Source organism: Gadus chalcogrammus, chromosome 23 (genome assembly GCF_026213295.1).
Source record: "Gadus chalcogrammus isolate NIFS_2021 chromosome 23, NIFS_Gcha_1.0, whole genome shotgun sequence".
Classification (NCBI taxonomy): domain Eukaryota; kingdom Metazoa; phylum Chordata; class Actinopteri; order Gadiformes; family Gadidae; genus Gadus; species Gadus chalcogrammus.
The window spans coordinates 15,677,793-15,704,817 of record NC_079434.1 but is presented as its reverse complement, the minus strand read 5'-3'; the positions used below and the strand labels follow the sequence as shown (position 1 = coordinate 15,704,817).

At 47.5% G+C, this 27,025-nt stretch overlaps 1 protein-coding gene and 1 long non-coding RNA gene across 2 annotated transcripts in view; both read right to left on the bottom strand.

Annotated features, from left to right (window-relative positions):
- Positions 1–214: 214 nt before the first annotated feature.
- On the bottom strand, positions 215–7,458 carry LOC130377255 (uncharacterized). The gene is made up of 3 exons (XR_008894136.1): positions 7,330–7,458; positions 6,808–6,864; positions 215–5,230 (listed from the first exon to the last, which is right to left on the bottom strand). It is a non-coding gene; the product is annotated as an uncharacterized LOC130377255 (long non-coding RNA).
- Positions 7,459–7,645: 187 nt separating this feature from the next.
- Positions 7,646–27,025, bottom strand: part of LOC130377690 (dual specificity calcium/calmodulin-dependent 3',5'-cyclic nucleotide phosphodiesterase 1C-like) — a gene marked incomplete at its 3' end in the record, with an annotated part of 31,676 nt that continues 12,296 nt past the window's right edge. The window contains exons 3-15 of the mRNA XM_056584846.1: positions 21,667–21,780; positions 18,186–18,368; positions 17,447–17,513; positions 15,743–15,859; positions 14,387–14,527; positions 13,214–13,314; positions 11,196–11,324; positions 10,711–10,812; positions 10,335–10,455; positions 9,220–9,301; positions 8,740–8,860; positions 8,090–8,310; positions 7,646–7,767 (exon numbers count right to left, since the gene is read on the bottom strand). Coding sequence (XP_056440821.1) covers positions 7,646–7,767; positions 8,090–8,310; positions 8,740–8,860; positions 9,220–9,301; positions 10,335–10,455; positions 10,711–10,812; positions 11,196–11,324; positions 13,214–13,314; positions 14,387–14,527; positions 15,743–15,859; positions 17,447–17,513; positions 18,186–18,368; positions 21,667–21,780 — 1,621 coding nt within the window. The remainder of the gene's footprint in view (positions 7,768–8,089; positions 8,311–8,739; positions 8,861–9,219; positions 9,302–10,334; positions 10,456–10,710; positions 10,813–11,195; positions 11,325–13,213; positions 13,315–14,386; positions 14,528–15,742; positions 15,860–17,446; positions 17,514–18,185; positions 18,369–21,666; positions 21,781–27,025) is intronic.

Below are 27,025 nucleotides of genomic sequence, written 5' to 3'. Positions count from 1 at the left end.
TTTGGGACAGGAGGCTAAAAATCAACGCAGGAAAGTTGTTTTGCTAAATACCGAATGGGTAACGGGTGTGTCATCTCTCCAATCTGAACCGTAGCCATGGACGTTCAGTAGTCTGATGTAACCATAATTATGGCGGCATATCACTATTGAATGCAATTTAGGTCAATATTAGACATAAATAAGTGAAGAAAACCTTACTCTGGCTGGTTACTCCAAATTGCCTAACCTATCTTTTTATAGACCTTTTGGTGCAAGATAGTAAATGTATAATTTGACAGTCCTGCATAACGTTTAATCAATTAACTGATCATTTGAGCACTACATAAGAACTAAACCACAAATGTGAACAGCCTTACACTACCTTTTCTACCACACTTTCAAGAGAGGACCAAACTCAATGATAACACATAGATCAGAATGAGAACAGTTTACTTTAAACATTCTTTTTAACGGGCAGACACAATGGATTAAATACAGTGTTAAGGCACTAAATACGACCAGAAATGTACATTTACTTTACAAACTGAAAATTATAATCTAAATGACAATATTGACATTTACACACGACATAAAACACAAATTGCCATTGATTCTTTCTATCATCAATGTCCGGATCGACACCTGTCTTTCTACGGTGGTCTACAACAGAGCTGCAGGGGCGACACCAGACTCTGTGTTGGACTGTTTCTAATCTCCATTCATTTAGACTTTTCTAAAATAGTTTGTAACCACCTAGATGTAATCAAATGTCAATCTTATCTGGGCCCCTACTAAGACCCCCTAAAGGTCAGTCCTAGATGGGCTCTGCGGTGAGGTCACTTGCCCTGCGGTAGGAGGTACTAAGGGGCTAAGCCCCCCAAAGGGTCAGTCCTAGGTGGGCCCTGCTGTGAGGTCACTTCCCCTGCAGAGGGAGGTACTAAGGGGCTAAGCCCCCCTAAAGGTCAGTCCTAGGTGGGCCCTGATGTGAGGTCACTTCCCCTGTCTAGTGAGGTGCTAAGGGGCTAGGACCCCTAATGTTCAGTCCTAGGTGGGCCCTGCTGTGAGGTCACTTCCCCTGCAGTAGGAGGTACTAAGGGGCTAAGCCCCCCTAAAGGTCAGTCCTAGGTGGGCCCTGATGTGAAGTCACTTCCCCTGTCTAGTGAGGTGCTAAGGGGCTAGGACCCCTAATGTTCAGTCCTAGGTGGGCCCTGCTGTGAGGTCACTTCCCCTGCAGTAGGAGGTACTAAGGGGCTAAGCCCCCCTAAAGGTCAGTCCTAGGTGGGCCCTGCTGTGAGGTCACTTCCCCCTTCGGAGGGAGATCCGCTGCAGACGTCGGGCTTTGCTCCGGGGGTCGGTGGGCCGCAGGTCCACCACCTTGACCCTCGCCGGGCGGTAGGAGTTGGCACAGTAGCTGGGTCGTTTGTGGTAGCGAATCAGATCGCAGCCCTCCTCCGAGCCTGAGAACAAGAGAGATTTAAACGTTGGGTTAAAGCGCTCTCTCAGGATCACATCGTGAGATTTGACCATTTGAATTAAGACTCCTACTTCAAACTTATATTATTACCGTTTGAAAGTCAAATTCCATTGCAAAACAACGTTAAATACATTTCCTGAATACCCTACCCTAAACCATATGAACTGACATTTAAGTAAGTTTGAATGTTAAAATCACACAAGATCACATGAGCAGTCGCCATTTTCTTTACTCCCTTTAGAAGTGTACGATCTAATCTTGGCACAAAACCTCTGAAACATGTCATGTGGAGTTGTGTAGCTTCTCTTGTGTTTGTATCTACAGGGCTACGTTTCCTACAGGATACCAGTGAAGACATGGAGCCAGGATCTGAGCCCTTTGAGTCCAGTTTTATTGGCACAATGAGTGCAATAAATCACCACATTTGAACCAAAATCAGAACCATACATGTCATACATGTCCCATCCCTTTGGCGAGGGAAGGGTGATTTGATGAAGTACCGTGTACAAATGAGAAGGAACAATTAGCAACCAACAGAAAAACCAATCCATTGAAAAAATGACACTGTATTCACAACAGAAGCACAGGTGCAAAACTGCAAACGCTAGTTAGGCCTGCTGTCCACTCACTTCTCTGCTCAAATCAAGAATAAAACAGGATTTTTAGGGACATACTGGTAGGTGAAATACTGGGGTAATAAAAGGTTAGAATACATAATGATAAAAAAATAAATCAGTGGTCAAAATGTAGTCATGTGTTGCATGTGACCCAGGCTAGGTCCTCAGTGGAAAAAGTAGTAGTTTCACAATAGCAGCTCTCACATCTTGAGATGTCTAAGTTGTTTGGGCCGATTTTTTTCTACAGGCCAGTGTACACGTCACGAGGCTGACAAGATGGTTGATATTCAGCTTCCCCAATCCAACTTGTATTTTAACAATTTTAATTAATAACGATAAGATCGAATCCTTCCCCGTTTTCTGAGGGCATACTTACTGTGTTTACGAGGTGCACTTGCACCCCAAATAGCATTTTACTGTACAACACAATGCAGATGAGCCATAAGCTTTCGTTTTCATAAGTGCAGATGGCGTGACCGCAGTAGTAGCAGCGACGGCTAAGGCATGTGGCCTTCTGGAATATCTGTTAGGTTTGTGGGTACAGATTGTAAACCCATGGGCATGTTATTAACATACATCACTCACATGATGGAAGTCATGTGAATATCATGCAATGATTATAAGGTAAGTTGATCAATTATGAAGCATTGCCAACTTCAAAGCAACTACTGCTTCGATGGAGGGGCCTCTGTGGGACTGCGGAGCCAAGGCTAGAAATGATTCACAAAGAACATGACAGGAGCCCCACTGTAGGAGAACCAAACACTGATAATGAGAGGAAGCTGGAGGAAACACCCAGGTTCTGCAGAGAGAACCTACTTCACATTGACCGTAAGGCAAACATAGAAAACAAAACGCATCAACTCAAGTCGAAAAACATGGCAGATCAGCTTGAGATTTCTTTGTGTCTGTCGTTATCTCTCTTTGGTCAAGGCAACAGGAAACTCCTCACAGTGTTTCAGAAGGACATTTTGAATTGCGCAAAGAAAGATCGTGTCATTTAGATATTCCTATAACAGCCATTACATATCTGACAGTGGGGGGGGGGGATTTTGTCTTGCGTTATATGTGTGCATCTGCTTTAAACGTACTTAAACAGAACTAAGAAATGTTCTACATGTCTGTGGAAACAAACAGTCAATCTTTACAATAAAAGGCAGATTCTAGCAAAATATTTTCACAAAGTTCTGCATATCAGGGTTGAAAATGTACCATTTGTTTGTGAGGTCTTCACACCTAAAATGATCAGTTGCAAATAAAAACAAGCGTTGTGCATTTCACCTCCCAGTTAGAGGAAGAACGTTCACAGAAGTAAATCAAAAGAATAACGCCAATACATGTGAATCAATCTGTTGACAGAAACTACAACACAAATGATCATATAATGAAATGCTAAGCTTGAGTTATGGTATTCATCTGTTATGGGCAACAAAAAAGTTGAGTTTGCTGTAAATACTACAGACGATCAATTTAACAGCTTTATGATGGCCAGTCAAAGCTAATGAAGTTACTCTTTTTTATCAAGATACACGGGACACTTTTGACCAGAAACCACCTCATAACAGTGGCGTCTGTTTTGGACATTGTATTAATAAGACCTGATGTCAGGAAAGAGCCCTAGCAGTACGCATGTTTGGCTTTCAACTGCGTCACAAAAATCTGTGTCATTTTACAGTTTCTTTTTTCCAACTACAAATTGTGCTAATTACATAATAACCAACAGATACCCTGTGCTTTTCAGCTGCCCTTTTAGGGGCACTATTTCCCAAGCCCTCGTATCCCCCATAAGGAACCATTTGTTAACATAAGCTAATGTCCTACCTTGTGCATCAACTCTCTGTTCTAACCAACCTACCATCTCTAAACTGGACCAAACTGCTGAGTCAGAGAGCTGGGAGGTGAAGGGGGTTTAAAGGGTTGAATGCTCCAACAATCTTTTATCTTTTTAGATATATCGATTCTAGACAATTTACATCTTATTAAGAGCTGCAAGACACCATGGCTTTTAGTCATTAGCTCTCAAAGCCAGTGGCTCACTTATTACCTCATTCATTGTAGCATTATCACACTCACTCACTCAATCACTCTAGCAAACAACTGCATGGCAAATCAACATTGTTTGGAAATAGCTTTAACAAAGAGAATAAAAACACATTCTATGAAAATTTGACATCTAGATTAGAGTTCATCACTTTCTCCTAGCCAGGGCGTGTTTTATTCCTAATCTCTGAGGTGGTTTATTCCTAATCCCTAAAGTGGTTTAGTCCTAATTTTTCAAGTTGTTCAATCCTATTCTCTGAGGTTGTTTAGTCCTAATCTCTGAGGTGGTTTAGTCCTAATCTCTGGGGGTCTTCATGTTCTAACTAGGCGCATGTAGGCCATTTCAGCATTTAAAGAACGAATCAGTTTTTGGAAGAAATTTATGAGGAAGGCAGGAAGAGGCCGGAGTCTCGGGTTTGATTACCCACTAAGACCTTCCCTACTGGACTGGGCTTCAGGGCTCTGAAGCTAACTGTGCCTAAAGGTCACTCACCACCTCCGAGTTGAGTCAATACTACCATCCACCAGTACATCCCATCCAATCACCCGCCTTCCACTTGGTCAGCCAGTGGGGCCCGTGATACGGCCCCAATGTTCTAGGGGCCCTCAATGTTCTAGTGGCCCCTCACTGTTATGAGTGTTCTAGGGGCCCTGCCTTGTCTGGTGGGCTGCTAGTGAAGTATCAGGCCAGGCTTTCGATAAACACTTCCTTCAGGCAACAACAATACCAATAAAAACTGGTCAAAGAAATACCACAGGGTATTGACAGAGAGAGAGAGAGAGAGAGAGAGAGAGAGAGAGAGAGAGAGAGAGAGAGAGAGAGAGGTTAAAATCAATGAAACGGTGCGTCGATGAAACCATCCTGTATTGATGCTGGTCTCCACCAGGTGGCGCTCTCATGAAGGCAAACAGTTTCACCAAGCCCCAGAGAAAGCAATGTGCCTGCCCAGAGACGGAGAGAGTGTTTAATAAGGAGAGTTTGTCTCTTGGACAGAGGCGGCAGCAGCAGTGGTTAGCTGCCCTGCTGAAGGGTTGTGGAAGCTACCCTCCTCTTCGTCATCATCATCATCATCATCATCTTCCTCCTCCTCGTCTGTTTCTTCCTCTGTCTCTTTGGATTCTGCTGGGGAAGAAGAGGGAATATATATGGCACACTTCAAGGGTCATCCCAGAGCCGCTCCATCAGTCTGAGACCGCTGCCCTCACCAGTGCTCAACTGGCTACCATAGAACCACAAAACAGACTAAAAGGTCCCATTCCAATTGTAGAAATGTATGTGAGGGAGGAAAGATTGGCCTTCCACGTATTCGAAAGCAGTGAACAAAGATTGTGCATTTCCAAGCCCTCAAGCCTCTGGGCGCTCAGTGTCCAAACAACTCCTTTAAATATGTAGTACCGGGCCGGTCCTATAGGTGATCAGAAACACCAGTCCGTGACTCCACCCTTTGCAGGGAAACGCATGTGGACCTCAGTGAGCCCAATAAAACTTATGCCCAATTTTTCTGAAGATTGGGACTTTCTGGGCCTGCAGCCGAAGAAGAGAAGAGCTTCTTTTAGAGACTAGTCAACAGTTTGGAACCGAGCCACGTGAAACAGATCAATTCTACTGATTTAATTTTACTTTCAGTTTGGAAGGAAACCTTTTAGCAATCACTGGGGAAAAGCAAGCAGATCTGTTTAGGGCTAGGATAATATTCATCTGATGGTTTTCAAGTGCTGAATAATACATCACTCTGTATTTGGTATTTTGGATGGTTTGCAAGTCGTGATGGGCTAATTTACAAATAAACTTTCTTTTTGTTTTTCTTATCCAAAGAAGCACAAGCAGCCCAGTAAGACCAGCATTGATGTGATGACATCACCACTGTGTGGTGTCATGTGATACATGGCAGGAACCGTGCGGTTATCTCAATGCAGGTGAGTTTGCCATTCAGCGACGTGAGGCGACATGGGAGGTGATCACAGCTGATTGGTTCTTCACAATTTGAATCATTACAAGATGCATGCAATGGCATGCGTTTGACTTCCAGAGGTTAGGGTTGCCACGGCCAAGAAGTGGAGGTTAGGAGGTAACAACATGACAGACATGGTTCAGGACCAATCAACGCAGACAAATAACAGAAACACAGACTGTCACGAGGGTTAGATGTGTGTGTATGCATGCGTGCGTCCGTGCATGAGTGTGTGTGCCTGTGTGTGTGTGTGTGTGTGTGTGTGTATGTGTATGTGTGTGTGTACGCATGTGTGCATGCCTTTATGTGCATGTGTGTGCGTGTGTGCATGCGTCTGTGTGTGTGTGTATGCGTGCATGCGTCAGTGTGTGTGCGTGTCTGTGTATGTGCGTGTGTGCGTCTGTGTGTCATCACTGGGGAGCTCAACAGAGGGAATAGGCAGAAGGATCCTTTCAGATGCACATGGTCACCATGGCAACACAGGGTTAAAGCTCAAGGGAGAAGCGGATAAAGTGAAATAAAGGAGAGGACCACAGAGGGAGAGAGGAACGTGTGCTGCTGAAAGGCGTGTGAGTGATGGAGTGACACCGGCACACATTGGCACGACCATAAATCAAATCAAATCAAATGCTGCGGCGGCCGTGGGTTGAGCAGCGGCCGAACGCCGTACATGAGCATGAGCGCAATGTGTGCTGGTTGGGGAAGTAGCGGTGCCCTTGTAGGAGTGAGCCCCAACATGCTTTACCGTCAGAGGAGTCGGACTCTGTGCCACTCGAGGTGTCTGTGATGGAGGAATCTTCTGCTACGTAGGGGTGAACGGAAGAGCGTCACAAACAATCCAAGTGAAACACAACCCCTTGGTGGGGAGCCCTTTTTGTTATCATCAATTTAAAAATGCTATTTCATGCTGTGAAACAGAACGGGCGTCCACTTCAGCCATGCTACTACATCCTACTTGTTTCACGTCATTCCTTCGTAGTTTTATTTCTTCATCATTCACACTCTCTTTGCCTTTCTTCACTGAGCTTTTTCATATAATTTCGAATATTCTTTGAAAACGTCTTAGCTTTGAAGGAAGCTGTGTTTTGCCTTAGATGTCTTCTGAAACAACAGTGTCATTGATAAAGCTCAAGGACAATGTGTAATGTGTCAGCCTCACCACTTGGTGGCACTCGCTAACAATGCATCACTGAGGCACCATCTCCTCATGGTGCTCCAGTGAAGGACCTCAGTAAAGGGTGTCTGCGTCGGTTGTTTGAGTACCTACCACTGTGAGTCGCTTTCTCCTCGGCTTTGTTGTCCCTGTGGGTCGACTCCGTGGGGTCAACCTGTCTGGACCGTACACCCCTCCTGGGTCCCGGTCCTGGGGCCAGACCGCGCCCCCCCCCTGGATCTCCATCCCCCTCCTCCTCTTTGGGCTTCTCCTCCGCTGGCTCCTTCCTGCTCTCCTCCTTCTCCTTCTCCTCCTCTTTGTCAGCCTTGGTTCCTTCCTCCGACTCCTCAGTCCTCCTCTCCCCCTCCTTCCCCGCCTCCCCCTCCTTCCCCGCCTCCCCCTCCTTCCCCACCTCCACCTCAACCTCCTTCCCCGCCTCCACCTCCTTCCCCAGCTCCTTGGCTTTGTCGCCAGGCTCAGCTTCCTCCCCCTCCTTCTTCGCTCCCTCGCTGGCCTTCTCCTCGCCCTCCTTCTTGCTTTTCTCTGCCAGATCTGAAGGAATAAAGAAGGCAAGGTGGAGAAATTTGGAAAGAGGTTTAGTCAAGTTCGATGTTGATGCGGGCCCATTATGTCCTTCAGTTGAGTTCATCAAGACTAGTCTGATCTTTTTGGCCGATAAATATTGAGGAGCCCCTGATGTCCCAGGAACCCCCTGGGCCCCAAGCCTGGACCTACCCTGGCTGGCTCCTGGGACACCTCAGGGGCTCCTGGGATCCCTGGGCCCCTCAGCCTGCACCTACCGTGGGCCCCCCAGCCTTGGCCTACCCTGGCCCCCCGGCCTGGACCTATCATGAGCCCCCCAGCCTGGACCTACCCTGGGTGGCCTTGGCCTTCCAGCGCTCGCGGTTCCGGTTCACGTCCTCGCTCCAGGTGCCCTTGAAGCTCTTGAAGTCCACCGTGCGCAGGGAGCAGTTGATGGCGCCGCTGCCCTCCGACGCCGTGCTCTTCACGCTGGAGCGCTTGCTCTCTCCGCCGGTCACGGCCCCGGCCACGTCCCCCGCCGCGGCCCCGACCACGGCCCCCAGGATGGTCAGGCTGAGGTGCAAACACACGAAGAAGACAAAGAAGAAGACGAAGAAGAAGAAGAAGAAGAAGAAGAAGAAGAAGAAGAAGAAGAAGAAGAAACAAAATGTTATATGATACGATTTGTAAATCAGCAGCCCTGGCAGGAAGTACTATCCTCAGCATATACGTATGTAGATATAGATGTATTCATATATATATATGGATCTCCAGTGACATACATGTGTAACAAAGATATGAAGTCCAGGATGGTGGTCTTTAGAGCTGAACTAGAATTTGTGTTGACAGGTGTTTCCGTGAGTGAGTGAGTGTGTGTGTGTGTGTGTGTGTGTGTGTGTGTGTGTGTGTGTGTGTGTGTGTGTGTGTGTGTGTGTGTGTGTGTGTGTGTGTGTGTGTGTGTGTGTGTGCAGAGGTCAAAAGGTCAAGAGTCCCGGTGGTGACCTGGGCCGTCGTAAGTCCTCCGGGCCGGAGATGGCCGCCTCCTCGATCAGCGGCTTCACGATCTTCTCCGTCATGTCGGTGAGCACAGTGAAGGTGGGCTCCACGATGAAGTCGATGAACCCTGGGGAGACACAGCAGCCGCTGGTACCTCATGGAGACCCCCTGGTACCACATGGGGACCCCCTGGGTCCTGTTTACTCCTGTCCCTCTCGTCACGTCGGTTTATGATTGCACCTCATTAATGAATATAATTACAATCGAAATGTATAATTCAGAATGTTTAGCGTGTCTTGACTCACTATCCATCAGAAACAAATTATTATAATGATGATAGACTTGATGATGATGATGCGGATGATGATGATGTTTATGATGATGATGATGATGATGATGATTGTGATGATGATGATGATGATGATGATGATGATGATGATGATAGACTTGATATTTAGAGTTGGGTGGTGCTGTTCCTCCACCTACCTATCTGGGACTGGGCCACCATGGTGGAGTTGCGATCACAGAGGGGAGAGAAGGGCAGGCCCAGATGTGCTTCTTTGTCGCCCTGGAGAAGAGATGATGACGTGATGAAACACAGCAGGCAGGGGTTCTAGATGTTGAGACATTTAACTAACAAAAGACAACACGATTGTCCTGTGTCAAACAAAGGTTAAGATCACACAGTCCAGGCACAGACCGAACCCAGCTGCAGGGGCGCACACAACTTCAGGTCGAGAGTGATGCATTACATTTGTATAATTGTTTGTGATCCATTTCTCGGAGAGGACCTTCAGACTTCAGTCTCTCGGGGACTGCAGGGACTACCAGCGTCGACGATGTGATCTTTCAAAGACCCTTGAGTTAAACATGAGCTGTGAGATGACTTGGTCTTCGAGGTGAAGCAATTGAGGTGTGGTTCTTCTGATCATCTACACCTCCCTTAGCCCAGGGACAAGCAGGGCAAGGCGCTGGGATCGTGACGTGTTGAGCAGCTTAAGACAAGTCATTTATAGTCTCTGACGTTTCTATTACTATGATTAGTAGGGTTCCGACCACGTGGAAAAAAAGTACACCCTGATTGGAAACTGAAAACTGATTAGCTCGCCGTCCATAAATCACAGCCACCACATCTCTATTTGTAGGAAGACCCCCCCCCCCCCCCCCCCTCCTCTTAACACTCTCCTCCTAATTCAATTTCACCGAGCAGAGGAAGGAGTCGCTGGTGTCATGGAAACGGACGAGGTCACCACGCTGTCAGGGGTTCCCCGTCTGAACAGGAGAATCTGACCGTCGGCGTTTGAACATCGGGTCGACGTGTGTTCACGTGGCCGACAGGAAGGAAGACACAAATCGTGTTGTGATCCAGAGAAGTGAATCAAGCTACTTACAGCGTCTGAGAGCAGAACCGCTCTGATCCAGAACGCTGACCTCAGACACTCTGTAGCAGCGTAGAGGTAACCGTTCTGAGACAGAGCGGTTCTACTTCAGGCTCTGGGTGTCAGTCTCTGTTGTTCCCTCCCCTTTTTGCGTGTCACATGTGTGCGTCCGTGTTATCTTGATCACGACAAAATGAATCAAAGGATAAGAAGAGGGGGCACCTGTCTGAAGAACTCTTCCAGCAGCGAGGTGGTCCAGCGGTGGTGGAGGTCCCACTGCTTGGCCGGGTGGCTGATGTCTGCAGTGTGGAGGAGCAGGGATAGGGCCTTGGGCTTGTCAATCCTACACACACACACGCACGCACGCACGCGCACACACACACACCCACACACACACACACACACACACACACAGAATCACAAGAACACACACACAAAATCACACACATAAGCACACACAGATACACAGAATCACACACACATACACACACACACACACACACACACATACACACACACATACGAAATTATGGTTGAATTCAATAATCGTCTTAAATAAAAAAAAAATGCTTCCAGAAGAGCCGTAGCAACCACTCACGCCTCAGGCTGTTGCAGGAAGTTCTTCATGGCTTTGATCTGCTGGAAGTGACAGGACATGTCTGTGGCCAAAACCATCTCTACTACCAGGGCTCGCAGCTCTCTGGAAAGGGAGAGAGGGGGAGAAGGAGGGAGGGAGAGAGGGGGAGAGAGAGGGAGGGGAGAGGGGGAGAGGGAGGGAGATGGGGATGCAGGGGGGGGAGAGAGGGGGAGAAGGAGGGAGGGGAGAGAGGGGGGGGGAGAGGGGGGAGAGGGCGGGGGAGAGAGAGAGAGGTGGTTTGAGGAGAGAGTTGGGGAGAGATAGTAAGAGAGGGAGACAGAGAGTAAGCGGTGAGGAGAGGGAGAGAGAGAGAGAGGGAGGGAGATACTGCACATTAGCATGATAGGGACCACCTTCCCATCATACATTCGATGGGTCAGCCTTCTCCGGGGCTGGGGGGGGGTTTGGGTCCCAGGTTTGGGGGCTGTGAACGTGTTGCGGCGTACCTCCAGTCGTCCTTGGACAGGTTGGACAGGATGTTCATCTCCTCGTCCTCCTGCAGCAGGCGGTATGCCGCGCTCACGTGGTGGTTCTCCAGCACCGCCCGGTCGTTGTAAAGGATGGCCGTGTCCGACCTGCGGGCACAAGAACCGCCTCAGTCAGCCGGAGAGGGGGCTGAGCCTGTTCCATGGGCTGAGCCTGTTCCAGGGGCTGAGCCTGTTCCAGGTGCTGAGCCTGTTTACAGGGGCTGAGCCTGTTCCAGGGGCTGAACCTGGTCCAGGTGCTGAGGCTGTTTACAGGGGCTGAGCCTGTTCCAGGGGCTGAACCTGTTCCAGGTGCTGAGCCTGTTCCAGGGGCTGAACCTGTTCCAGGTGCTGAGCCTGTTCCAGGTGCTGAGCCTGTTCCAGGCGCTAAGCCAGACACAGTCAGAGGTGTCAAGTAACGAAGTACGAATACTTTGTGGCCTACTTATGTAGAAATGTTGTGTATCTATACTTTACTGGAGTAATTATATGTCAGATGACTTTTTACTTCTACTCCTAAGATTTTTACGCCATTATCTGTAGTTTCATTTTGGCTTGTTTTCATTGCGGTGTCGTGCCAATGTAGTTACCCGTGATAAGAATTGTATCCTCGTCCGCGGGATCGCGCATGCATCCAGTGCAGGCGGAACTACACAATATGCTTTGAATTCACCCAAGGCTGATGTTTTCTAAATGTTGGTTATCAGTGGTTGTAAAGTAGTCATTTATGGCATAGCTGTCAAAATAAATGTTTTTGTTGATCCTATGTGTTTACGATTTTTAATCATCCATTGTTGCACCGTGACCGAACTGACAGCTGTCTACTGAAAACCAGCTGATCGTAATAAATAACAATAATACAGTGAACATGGTAGGCCTAATTATGTAGGCCTATCGCAATTATCTAACCTTTCCTTACCCTGCACAAATAAATACGAGAAATAGCCAAAATATGTATCCCTTCTGTATAATGCACACTGAATGAAGAATATAAATGTTTCTTCTTTCCTAGCCAAAGTTATAGGAGGGGACACATAATTGGTCAGACTGTACTTTCAACCTGCTAAAACACGTATCCCCTTTTCATTGTACCAAAATGCGTTCATTTACAATTGGCCATTAATGCAGCTGAAACAGGGGCATTTAACATTATTCAGCATTAACATTTTATTATAACATTATAGTCATTATGGCTTTCATACATTATGGCCATTAGAAAAATTATTGTTTTTGGGGAGTTGGGGTAGTGCACTGTGGCCTAAGCTTTTGTCCTTAATGGCATTTTTAAGGACAAAAGCTTATTTCTCAATTTTTTTTACATTACTTTACTTTTATACTATAAATAGTTTTGAAACCAGTACTTTTACACTTTTACCTAAGTAAAAAGCTTGAGTTAAAGGCACCCGGTGCAACTTTATGTAAACATTCAATGAAAAATAAACATTCAATTTCTAGTCTTTTTTACACGTAGTAAGTTTCAATAACTCCATACCATTACATATCGACATTCAAGGAGCAAAGATGAGACGTCGTTGTGTGGTGAGAACTGATAGAAAATCGTAAACAACAACAATCGCCGGTGGGGAGAAGCCATTTAAGCCTCGAAAGTTGCACTGGGTGCCTTTAAAGTCTTTTTAAACCCTAGTATTTAAAATTCAACCTGAGTAATGAATGTGAATAATTTTGACACCTCTGGTAACAATACAGGTTGTTTTTTATTCAAATAATTACATGGTCATAGCAGAAGTGAGTCTTCCACTGCTTCTATCTATGGCTGGTAATGAGAAGGCGCTAGCCACTGGGCGTCGGTCATGTGATAAACTAGGCTAAGCTAGGCTAAGCTAAATGTTTCCTTACGGAACACGCTGAGATCACCTTTTCTTGGAACACTTCCTCACCTTGGAATACCAATCTCTGTTCCCTGGGGAGGTTTAATCAAGATGACACGATTCGTTTTTATTGTTGGGTCTTTGTGTGCCTGCTGAGGACAGGTTTCCTACCTGGTCTGAATGTGGAAGTTATTGGTGGTGCCCGTGTGCTCAAAGTCATGTACCGCCGCCGCAAAGATCATGGCTAGGATCTCCAACTCTGTGAGCCAGTGCTAGAGAGAGAGAGAGAGAGAGAGAGAGAGAGAGAGAGAGAGAGAGAGAGAGAGAGAGAGAGAGAGAGAGAGAGAGAGAGAGAGAATGAGAGAGAGAGAGAGAGAGAGAGAGAGAGAGAGAGAGAGAGAGAGAGAGAGAGAGAGAGAGAGAGAGAGAGAGAGAGAGAGAGAGAGAAATATATTGGATGGTTAAAATACTAAATAGGGTTAGTTTTCATTTTTCACATCAGATTACATTTAGAAAAACAAAACTAAAAGCCACAAAACTAAACCAAACCACACACACAGAATCACACACACACAGATACACATACACACAGATACACACACAGGGACACGCGGATACACACACACACACAGACACACACACACACACACACAAAGTACTTAATGGAATCCCTATGTCCAGGCCTATCCATGAATAAGATGATGGTGTTTCCTGTTAGTCTCCATGGATAAAAGTGTCTCCTCAATGTCTAAATAGTAAGCTGAGCGGAAATGGCTCACACTAAAAGGGGAGGATAAGTCTCTCCTGTAAACACCAGGAGTCCTGCTCCATTCTCTTCTTAGTGGACGGAGCAAAGCAAAACAAAATTCTGTCCCGCGTGAGACCGTCCTGTTCTCTGACATCATATTCTGCTTCTCTCTGCATATAGATGTATTTATATAGACATGTATATAAGTCCAACAAGAGTGCTGCAGTCCACAGAAATAGAACTACAGCACCAGAGCTACAGCAGTAGAACTACAGTAATATAACTACAGCAGTAGAGCTACAACAGTAGAGCTACAGCAGTAGAGCTACAGCACCAGAGCTACAGCAGTAGAACTACAGTAATATAACTACAGCAGTAGAGCTACAACAGTAGAGCTACAGCAGTAGAACTACAGCAGTAGAGCTACAGCAGTAGAGCTACAGTAATATAACTACAGCAGTAGAGCTACAACAGTAGAGCTACAGCAGTAGAACTACAGCAGTAGAGCTACAGCAGTAGAGCTACAGCAGTAGAGCTACAGCAGTAGACGCCGCTGCCACCCGTTCCCCCCCGTCCTCCCGTTCTCCTCTCCTCACCATCATGCCGGTCTTGAGCAGCAGGAAGTGGACGGTCTGGGTGACGTCAGCGGCGTGCATCAGGTTGTGGTAGGGGTTCTTGTGTTTGCTGTAGCCCACCTCCAGGGCCTCCACAAAGGACACCAGGGCCGAGATGGGGATCTGGGGAACACAGCAAACACGTCGCAACGGGACGGACATATCCACTCAACATGTGTGTGAATCTGACAACAGTTTTCTCAGTGCACTGGTTCAAAATCACACACACTTCGTTCAGCAGAGTCGTAGTATGAAGCATGAAGAACAATGCAGGGGGAATGCCAGGAACCACGTGGGGTTCGCTGCCGGAAGTCTTGTCCTTCGGCTTATACATTGCAAAGTTGGAGTAGCTGTCAAACCTTTCTGTTTGATGAATTGCGTTGGAACTCGCAGTAAATGGAAAGCAGGGAATGAGAGCTGGGCCTGGCTGCCTTCTCTTTTGGTCTGGTTCTGACCCAGCAGAGCAACCACATCAACCACTCCCTTACATTGGAGACTGGTTCTACAGTCAGGGTATTGTGCTGACACATCCACCCTAAAATAATTTACCCTTAACCCATCTACCCCTATCATATATCTACCCTTAACAATTATACCCTTAACACATTTACCCTTAACACATCTACCCTTTACACATTCACCCTTAACACATCTACCTATTTCCTATCTGCCCTTAACAATTATACCCTTAACACATTTACCCTTAACACATCTACCCTTTATACATTTAGCCTTAACACATCGACCTATTTCACATCTGCCCTTAACACATTTACCCTTAATGCAGATACCTTAGCACATTCCTACTCATCTACCGTTCTAGACAGCCACTCTGCACTCCTAAGATGTACGCATTCCTTATTGAGATCAGCCAGACTCTGATCAAACGGTCAGAACGACAGAACGATCAAACATTTGAAGGACATCTTAGACGTCTCGGGCCTGTGGAGGTGTCTGGTGGGGAGAGATACACTGCCTGGCCAATCAGGAAGAGGCTCAGGAGGGAGGAGGGGCCAGGATGAAGACGCACACATTTGTTTACAGCCTTCCCTTATCAAACTGATGAGGGTTTCCCTGCAGACACACAACGAACACACACGCTCAAATATAACACACCCCTTTAGGAAGGAAATTAACTCAACACAACCACACACACAGACACACACACAAACAGAGACACACAGAGACACACACACACACACACACACACACCCAGAGACACACACACATGCACACACAGACAGACAGACACACACACACAGCAGGATGACTCCGGTCCTGTGGTGAGGGAGAGAGGAAGGGGGCGGGGCCGGCGTGCGTGCGTGCGTGCGGTCGTACCTTGAAGCGGTTGATGAGGTCGTATCTGGTGAGCAGCTCGTAGAAGATGAACTTCAGTGCGTGCTCACCGCTCGCGTCGTTCAGGGCGAACACGTCGAAGGACCACGTGTCCACGTGCTGATAAAGACACACACACACACACGCACGCACACGCACACCCACACGCACACACACACACCTGTTATTCATCACTTAGAAATGCTACCCAGACTCTAATTGGGTTTTTTTTCTCCATTCTTTTGGTCCCGTTGAAGTCGTCTGCAGAAGACAGATTGGAGCGTTCGCACTCCCGGGATCCAAACCTCCATTATTTAGCTTCTGATTCCTCAGACTCTTTCAATTCAATGCCCTGTCCTCACATTTAAATGTAACACATTCAGTTTGGCAGTGTGATTCATGGGCCATATATCTTTAATGTACCACTTAAGCCTGCATGTATCTAGAGGTGATGGATGAAGACCGGTGCAGGGGGACGGGGGGGGGGGGAGGATCAGCTGGCTCTGGGGGGCTCCATGTGTGACGCTGAGGTCCCCAACGCACTGTTCTGCACCCTGGCGCCACGGGGCAGAGGTCAGACACGGCCCAGTCAATGTACCATGTGACCGCCCCTGTTGTCCTATCTGCCCCTCGTTATCTAAGGCCAACAAACGACGTAACAGACCCAAACGTAGCCTGTATACATGCTGCGGTGCTCAACCTTAAAGTGTTCCTCAATAATGAGTCTGTCTGGTTTCAGGATGTGCATGTGGTCGTAGCCCACATTAGGCTTTTAGTTTGTCTATGGGGAGAAGGGGTGTGTCACATTGTGGGGGGACCGTTTGACAGAGATATTGGTTTCAAATGTCATGATACAAGATAAGGTAAGTCTGCCTTTCTATGAAGTTCTGAGCAGGCGGGCGTTAAAAATCTGGGATTTATGTCCAAAATGTAACGCACCTTTTTATTGCCAAGAGTAATTCTAACCATGTCGCTTGAATAGTGTGAGGTGGGTATTCAAATCTGCATCTCACAGCAGCAGATTGTGGTGTGTGTTTCTGTCAGTTAAAAAAAGAACAGGACATCCTCTGACTTTAAACCAGCTTTTTGTTTGAAATCCCGATTTCTACCTCTCTCGTCTTATTTCTAAAACGTTCTGTTCTGATCCCCTCTGCTCATCTCAGTCAGTCCATTCTCGAGGCTTCTCCTGTGAAATGGTGAATTTCAACACATTGACTTCATTTCCTGTGAGTGAGTTTGTGATTGATTTGATCCTATAGGCTTTGAGCCAATGCATTTTAGATAAGCCAATCCTTTTCAGAGTCACATATCAATTACAAATACAAATTAACCTTGCATATAACCAACCGATTCAACCAAACAAAGAACCACATTTACACATTTCACTTTTTTTTTTCATAAATGATTATAATGTGGAAATGTATATTTGACTTGGCCTTTTGTAACAACAGCAGGTGAGAGGTGAATAGTGCCTTTACTCTCTGTGCTGTCTGCTGACGGTCTGGTTGAAGGCTGAGGCCCTTCTTGTGTTCCTCTGTCATCAGTCGCTCTCGGTCATTCAGACATGGATCACTCCAGAGGAAGCTTTCTCCTCTCTGATTTATCAGTAGTGTATTCATTTTTTAACTCAGTCAGACACACAGACCCACACAAGCGCGCACACACACACACACACACACACACAGTTTGAGCTATGAGTGTTCCCACCTTGAGCACGGCGATGACGTTGGGGGGGTAGCTCAGCCCGACCATGTTGGAGGTCCGTCGGTACATCCTGTGAGAAGGAGCACATGTAGCACGTCAGCATGGGTTCACCAGATCATGTTAATGTTGTTCAAAACCTTTGGATGGAAGAAGACTAGAGCAGCAGTGATCTGGTGAAGCAGAGCAGCAGGTGATTGGAAAATAAGACTTATTAACATAACTCATAAACTATGTTTAGGGATTGATTCCATCAAATGTTTATGTTTTCTATGAAAGTCAATAATAAGGAATACGTTAGAATAAAAAAAAGAGTCTACAGGGTTTTCCAGAGTCTACAGGAGTTCCCCAAAGAGTCTACAGGGTTTCCCTAAAGAGTCTACAGGGTTTCCGAGTGTCTACAGGGATTCTCCAAAGAGTCTACAGGGTTTCCCACAGTCTCCAGGGGTTCCCACAGTCTACAGGGTTTCCCTAAAGAGTTTACAGGGTTTCCCAGTGTTTAAAGGGATTCCCCAAAGAGTCTACAGGGTTTCCCCAAAGAGTCTCTAGGGATTCCCAGAGTCTACAGGCTCTCCCAGAGTCTCCAGGGGTTCCCAGAGTCTACAGGGTTTCCCAGAGTCTCCAGGGGTTCCCAGAGTCTACAGGGTCTCCCAGAGTCTCCAGGGGTTCCCAGAGTCTACAGGGTCTCCATGGGTCCCGGTCTGGGCGCTAGGTTGGTGAGTCCCTGTGTGTGTGAGCAGCAGACCTCTCCACGAAGATGCCGGCCTGCACGGCGTGCACGATGCTGCGGAAGCGCGGCTTCTCCTCGGTGCGCCGCAGCATCAGCCCCATCTGGCGAGTGAAGGTGGAGGCCAGCCAATCACGCACCTCCGACGGCACCGAGTCCGTCTGGATGTCACTCAGCTCATCCTCGGTGTCCACCAGGCGCCTGGGGGGTGGGGGAGGGGGGAATGGATCATGTTTGGATGGAGGACAGATAAGGGGATTGGAGAGGAAATGAAGGGAGTGGAAGGACAGAGAGATGGAGTAAGATAAGGGGAAACAGTAAGGTAACGGAAACAGACATTTGTTCATCAGCCCAATCGCCAACATACAGTGCAGGATGAGAGCGCATCTCAGACATAATCTGCTGTAATTGGGCTGGTTAGGCAATATCGTCTAGCCATCTGGTGTCTTATTGCTGCCTAACCGAAGAGGACATCAGTGACATGATGAAAAAGAATATATATATATATATTAGTGCTGTCAGTTAAACGCGTTATTAACGGCGTTAACGCAAACCAATTTTAACGGCGTTAATTTTTTTTATCGTGCGATTAACGCAATTATTATTTTTTCTTTGGCTCAAAACGAAGAAGCAGTAGCCTGACTGCTATGTTCAAGGCAGTATGTTTGTATGTTCATCGTTTAATTGCACTATAGGCATTTTTTTTGCATCGTCCTGTTTTGATCAGTATATGCCAATGTTGTTATCAATAAAAAAACATTTGCACAAGGCAAGCCGATGCACTTCTCCATGTTGATAAGAGCATTAAAATGAGAACAATTAATGGGACAAAGAAATCAAGGGATATTTAGCAAAGAAAAAACATTTGTGATTAATCGCGATTGCTCGCGATTAATCATGAGTTAACTATGGCATTAATTATTTTAATCGCTTGACAGCACTAATATATATATATATATATATATATATATATATATAGAGAGAGAGAGAGAGAGAGAGAGAGAGAGAGAGAGAGAGAGAGAGAGAGATAATCCCAAGTGTGTCAAAAAGCAGACAGTGAGATAAATTGTGGGACAGAAGTAGACAGAAAGAGAGGAAGATTGTGAGACAGGAGAACACAGACAGACAGAAAGAGATGCCCCCTCTCTGTACATCACCTCAGATGTAGCTTAAAGGGGCTGTAGGTAAGATACAGGAGCTATCATTTGAGTGTCATGAGAACTCAGTGAGGGGAATGCGTTGGAAGATATCTACACGGCTGATTGGAGACCATTTACATCTCGGACAATTCCCTCAATCAATCATCTCAACCCTGATTGGTACGGGGAATCCACCTTGCCTGTCAATCAAATGCTCGCAAGCCGAGACACGGTGTGGAGATTTCACAGCGTTTCTCTGAGCTCTCTTAGCAACTCTCCCATCGTACCTACAGCACATTTAAATCTTCAACCTCCAAACCACTTCCAGGAAGAGGTGTGTATCTGTATGAGCAGATAGCAATAGGGAGCTGTAGCTCGTTATCTTCTATTGGATCATGGACTGTGCTGGTCTTTGGCAAAATACATTTTTGATTTGTTTTCTCTGGAGAAGGGAAAACAAACATCACGTTTCATCTCAAACGTGTTGTTTCAGGATCTGGTTTCTCTTGAAAGCTTTGATCCATCGGATAATATTTGAACCTTTCCTCATGTTCAGAAACTTGTTAGGTTGTCAACCATGTTGTTGTCACCATTACTAGAGACCGTGACTAACATGTTTCTGTTAGTATTGTTTTTTTATGAATTAAATCATTAACGCAGCAATCTCGAATGAAATAATAAGGCAATAACAATAATAATCTAACCCCTGATGTTTGCTTGAAGGCCAGTCTTTAGACGGATATTATTGATTTTTAAATGAAAGAAAAGTGTCAATTTGTCCAACTTACCTGGCGTAGCTTTACAGACGAAGGCACAGAAGAAAGAGTCAGACGTAGACATGAGAGATGGAGTGACACACAACACAGGGGAACATAACAGCACAGTAAATAATAGAAAGCAACATCACATAGCATACCATCACTTAAAATAAAACAACACATAGCATAACATTACACAGAACAACATAGCCCAACATAACACAGAACAACATAGCATAACATAACACAGGACAGAATAGCATAACACAACAGAGAACAACATAGCATAACATAACACAGAACAACATGGCATTACATAACACACAGAACAACATAGCATAACATAACAGAGAACAGAGAGAGACAAGAAAGAGAGAGACGGAGAGAAAGAGAGAGAGAGAGAGAGAGAGAGAGAGAGAGAGAGAGAGAGAGAGAGAGAGAGAGAGAGAGAGAGAGAGAGAGAGAGAGAGAGAGAGAGACGAAGAGAGAGAGAGACGAAGAGAGAGAGTGAGAGAGAGCGATGAAGAGAGTGAGAGAGAGCTGCTAGGCCCAACAGGATTGAGCAGGTTCTCCCTAGTTGTCGACCATCCTAAGCATCATCTGAGCCCCAGCCTTCCCAGCAACCCCCCTGTCCGAAATACCCCCTGGTTCTTCCCCTACCTCAGCTCTTCTGTCTAATGCCGGCTCAGGATTCTGGGATTTTGTATCTGTGCACCGTGGCTGTGAAATACATCTTGGATGTACAGATGATGAAAGTACATGTATTTTCTAGAACTACATCATAAAATAAACAGAAGATATAGTATCTATCTGGAATTCAATGATTTACTATGTCACCATGTTCGACTGATCGCCGTGACAACAGGACGGAGCAGGAGACGTAGAGGAGAAGGACAGCAGGAGGAGAGAGGAGACAGGACAGCAGGAGGAGAGAGGAGACAGGACAGCAGGAGACGAGGAGGACAGCAGGAGGAGAGAGGAGACAGGACAGCAGGAGGAGAGAGGAGACAGGACAGCAGGACGAGAGAGGAGACAGGACAGCAGGAGACGAGGAGGACAGCAGGAGGAGAGAGAAGACAGGACAGCAGGAGACGAGGAGGACAGCAGGAGGAGAGAGGAGACAGGACAGCAGGAGGAGAGAGGAGACAGGACAGCAGGAGGAGAGAGGAGACAGGACAGCAGGAGGAGAGAGGAGACAGGACAGCAGGAGACGAGGAGGACAGCAGGAGGAGAGAGGAGACAGGACAGCAGGAGGAGAGAGGAGACAGGACAGCAGGAGACGAGGAGGAGAACAGGAGGAGAGAGGAGACAGGACAGCAGGAGTAGAGAGGAGACAGGACAGCAGGAGGAGAGAGGAGACAGGACAGCAGGAGGAGAAGGAGACAGGACAGCAGGAGGACAGCAGAGGGAGGGAGGGCAGCAGGAGGAGGGAGGACAGAAGGAGGAGAGAGGAGAAAGGACAGGAGGAGGAGAGAGGACAGCAGGAGACGAGGAGGACAGCAGGAGACGAGGAGGGCAGAAGGAGGAGAGAGGAGACAGGACAGCAGGAGGATAGAGGACAGCAGACGAGAAGGCGAGTGGACAGCAGGAGGTGTCTCTCACCTGGTCTCCTCGATGTAGACCGACTCCAGCACAGAGGCGGCGTACTCCAGGTTCTTCTTCAGGTCCACCACCGAGGCCTCGCCTCTCTCCAGCTGCTTCACCAGACATCTCAACCTGGGACCACAGAGCAGACAGAGGTTCAGCAGCAGAACTCATTCAGCATCGCCGAGGAACATGGAGCCTTCAACTCAGACCCAGGTTGTGTTTGATTTGAGGTTATTATTGACCGGATCAAATGTTCTCTGTCCATTTTCTGCATTGGCGCACAGAGCAGAATACAAGAAAATAGATCTCACTTGAACCCACTTGATCTGGATGTTGAGAGGGTAAGAGAGGGGAAATTAGAGAGAGAGAGAGAGAGAGAGAGAGAGAGAGAGAGAGAGAGAGAGAGAGAGAGAGAGAGAGAGAGAGAGAGAGAAAAAATGTGAGTCAGCGAGAGAGTGAGTGAGTGAGTGAGTGATTCAGCGAGTGAGTAAGAGAGAAAGTGAGTCAGTGAGAGAATGAGTGAGTGAGTCAGTAAGTTAGTGAGTGAGACAGAGGGAGAGAGAAATGGGGAGAGAGATATAGAGAGAGAGACCATTTATCTAACATGAGGCAGGATGAATACGATGAGAGGAACAAGATAGCAGCTGTAGAGCGTTCTGCGGATCTATCGAGGCAGCATTAAACCAACCGGACTGTAGAGCGGTCTGCTGATCAGCTATCGAGGCAGCATTAAACGAACCGGACGTTAGATTTTCCCATAAAGAAGAATATAGACGACTGCACTTTTGTAGAGAAGAAAGATGTCATTATTTTGTCGCTCAGTGCTGCGTCAACCGTTTCCTTCCTCTGATTGGTTAGGACTATTCAATTGCGTCCAGAAGCATTTTGGTCAAAAATGAGAGAGCTTCCAGACTCAATGCATTTTGTTTCAATGGGTGTGGCGATAGGAGACTGGTGAAGCGGTCCTGAAGAGAGAGAGGCTGCAGGCCCACACCAGCTCTGGGGTCCCTACCTCTGGGCCCCCACCTATGGGGCCCCTACCTCTTGGGCCCCTACATCTGGGGCCCCTACCTCTAGGGTCCCTACCTCAGACGCATTAGGGGGACCTGCCCCCGGTACTGTGAATGCTTCTACAGTAGTGCTTCACGTGTTCACAGACTCCTTAGAAGAAGATCCATCCCAGACTCCACTGCAAATGAAAATGCAAATGCCGGTCTCATTTCTATCGGCTGGTTGGCGAGAAGAAGACAGGGAGGTTAATTGCTTTTTTTAAAGTGTGGGGGGGGGGGGCGGGGGGGGGTTGAAAGTCATATCTCATTACTCAGGAGTCCCACGAGGCAAAACAATTATCACATGGCCGTGTCATCTGGGAGGCTCTGGGAAGCGCAGGGAGGCATCCCAGGCACAGGCACGCCGAGCCTCGTGGAGCCCAGTCACTACCTATTACCTCGGACCGCTCCAGCCAATCCCCCATGACCTTATTATACACAGCCGACGCCATTGGTCCGTGCAGATTGACGGATAGTAGTCATGGTGACGGTGGAATCAACCACCAGGGAGGAGGGACACCTTTTCTGATAAGTGTCATGAGAAGATGACATTGTCACTGATCAATGAGCAGAACAATGGGGATAATCCATCCATCGTTTGACCTTCAGGCATGTATGGCTTCCCTCCTAGATTACAGCAGGGTGTCTATTATCAATCCCACGCAGGCATCGTATCTTACTTGGTGAGCTAACCGGCGACAAGACACAATGAAACAGAAAATTAATATGAATATGAATATGAGGTGAGACAGAAGCCAGGATGGAAGTTATCCATCTCAACCAGTCCATTCACTGCTGCACAGCCCCCACCTGTCCCAACCAGATGATCGGATGCGGGCCCCTGGGGGCCGTGGGGGGGGGGGGGGCGTGGGGGCCTAGGGAGGGCTGTGGGGGGCCCGTGGTTGTCCTGCAGCTCTACATTGAAGTTAGTTCCCTGAGCAGCCATTTTGGCCAGCGGGACATACGCGCGAGGAGCAACACGGTGACGACGGTCGGTTTGCTGTGGCTCAAGCTTTCCTGTGATATTATTATCATTATATTAAGAACCTGCAGAGCTGCTCTGCCAACACCTCGGCCCCGGCGCTGCATGGGGTCAGGGCAGGGCTTCTGGGGGCCAACGGTCACCGTCTCCCACCCCCCCCCACCCCCCCCCCCGGGTCTTGGGTGAGAGCTTTTAGCTGAGGGTGATAAAGTGTGTTCATGCCTTTGTGTCTCCAGCCGACAAGGACAGCGGGAGGAGAGAGAGGAGGACCGATATAGCCCCGCCCCCTGGGGAGGCGCGGCCCCTGGTTAAGTTTCCGGGAACACTCTGGGGCCCCTGGTGCTCAAACCCACTCTGTTCACTTCCTGTGTTCTTCTTATCAACTCCCTGGAAACGGGAAACACACACACACACACACACACGCACACACACACACACACACACACACACACACACACAGACATATACACACAGACATATACATACACACACACACACACACACACACACACACACACACACACACACACACACACACACACACACACACACACACACACACACACACACACACATATACACACCTTAACACACACGCACACGAAGACACACATATATACACACCTACACGCCAACGCACACACACATATATTCACACCTACACTACACACATGCACACGCACGCGCACACCTACACAAACGCACACACACGCACACACACAACCACACAGACACACAGTCTCCTTTTAGATTGCTCTGTGCCCTGTTCTAAAAGATGAGCGTCAACCCTCTCCGGATTGTCTCTGTCACCTCCTCTCCCGTTTACTCCTCGTTTCAGAGTCAAGGGCGAGGTCTTCTTAAGAGGACAAGACAAGGGGTCAGACAAAGGAATCCCTCTTTTGTTCTGTCAGTATTTATGCTGCTGTGCTACATATATGTTGCATCGCCAGCATAAACACTGCGAGGCCTGGATTCCATCTGATTTGTTCTCATGCTCAGATCCACATCCCAAGGAGCTGAATAAAGGTCCTTTGGGCAACATAGCCTCTGTTAGAGCACGCTGTGTTTACACAGTGCGGCTAAACTACAGATACATACCTTGTTCAGGAAAAAACTTCTAAGCTCATCATTCACCTGGTAGCAGCCTCCCCCTAGCCTAGCCTAGCCTAGCCTAGCCTAGCCTAGCCTAGCCTAGGTTTAATAGGCCTGTTAATCTAATCTCATCATTCACTTTGTGGGGAGGGTTGGGGAGAGGGCCCCCCAGCACTCTGTCCAGAGGGCTGGGGGGGGAAGGTGTGAGCCAGCAAGTGTCAGGATTGTTACGTGTCAAAGATAAACCGGCTGATTTTCAAAGTGGGGTGGATGGGTCAAGCAAGGATATCCCACACACACAAACACAAACGTGCAGGCTCACACAAACACGCAGACACACACAAACACACACGCACACAAACACACAAATGCATGCATGTTTTGAGGACAGAAAATGAGAAAGATATGAGACAGAAGGATAACGTGATTGTCCTGTAATCCCCTCCGTGCTCAAGGGTCAAACTAGTGTTGCATGCGGACTGAGTTTCTCTGTATCGGATTGAAAATAATAAAAATAAAATTATTAGAATTGTCATGGGGCCAACCATAGCTGGGTTGGCCAGGCTGCATTCCAGCCGAACAATACTCAGCAAACCATGCGCTTTGAATCAAACAAACTCATGTGTTGCCCAACATTGGGTCTCTACTATGTTCCCCATCTCACAGCCCCTGGCAACCGTAAAATAGCATCAAGACTGACTTAAGACCCAACCTTTAAGAAACACATTCCATCAGAAGACGTTAAAAACACTACAAAGGCCACGTCTCTGATTACAGTATGATTGTAAGATACAGGGCTCCTCCCTAGTACTATTTGTGGGTCAACGCCTACTCTCTGCCGCGGTGTCCGGGGGTAGCTCAATGAGGGGGCGGACCCCAACAGACCCAACAAACTGATCTGGAGGCTGTTGTGTTCTGGGGGGGGGGAAACCGGACGCACTGGTAGGTCAAAGAGAGGAGGAGGTGGTCCAAACTTCTCTCTCTCCTGGATACTGACTCTAAGCTGCTCCTCAGAGTCTGAATAGAGGAGGACATCCAGTTAAAGGCTCTCCCTCCTGGACACTGACTCTAAGCTGCTCCTCAGAGAACGATGAGCAACAGACTCTTGGCACTGAGGAGTTCTAAGGAGCGCCACAGGAAGTCATTCCTGCGGCTTCAAACTCTTTCCTTCTCCAAAGGCCCAAAGTGAGAGTCCCTCTGAACCCTATTTCAGTCTATTTCAGTCACTTTGACCCCGCCATTTTCCTTCTCATCAAATCCAGATGCAAGGGCAGTATGCCAGCAATATAAATGGGACACTTTATACGGTGACTAACTTTACTTGGCTTCGGTTCTATATCCTGTTCCTTTATACACAAAACATAACAACTGGAACCAATGATTTCCTCCGGGATCAATGAAGTGCTCTGCATCAGTGAAACCATTGGTATTGGAGTGGGTCATATCTCCTCCTCTTTGGAGGCACGATGGGTCCAGATGGGGTCTGAAAGGCCTGTAAAGAGAGAAGTAGGGCAGGCTGGGGCAGTGAGGGGAAAGACAGCCATTCATCCACACTGAGACCTCTCTCTCTCTCTCTCTCTCTCTCTCTCTCTCTCTCTCTCTCTCTCTCTCTCTCTCTCTCTCTCTCTCTCTCTCTCTCTCTCTCTCTCTCTCTCTCTCTCTCTCTCTCTCTCTATTAGCGTCTGCCTGCACATTTGTTCCTGGAGCCCTTCTGTAGCTGAATGGACCTGAGCCCACACATTAGGACAGGAAACATAACACTACACATGTTACCCTTACCTTACCCTTACATCCGAGTCTGACACAACCAGACTTGTCAACCAATGAAAACCATAAATAACATTACATCCCTCACATCCATCATACATCGAACGTCCTGCTGAGCCATCGCCCTACAAGCCGCGCTCAAGGCCTTGCTTCAAGCTCTGTGTGTTGAGCATGACCTCACAAACACCTTTACATGAGAGGCCCTCATACCTTTGTGTCTGTGTTGGGCCAGAGAGGGAGCGAGGACAGAGGAGACAGTACAGAGGAGACAGGAGAGAGTAAGGAATTTAGTGTCTGAGCAACATTTACTTATTAATCAAAAGTGTTTATGTTTTGTTTTTTTCTGGGTCATTTGTCACATCTGAGGATTACAACGACGGAACTGATGAGAAGAGAGAGAGAGAGAGAGGGAGAGGGAGAGACAGAGACAGAGAGAGACAGAGCGAGAGAGAGAGAGAGAGAGAGAGAGAGAGAGAGAGAGAGA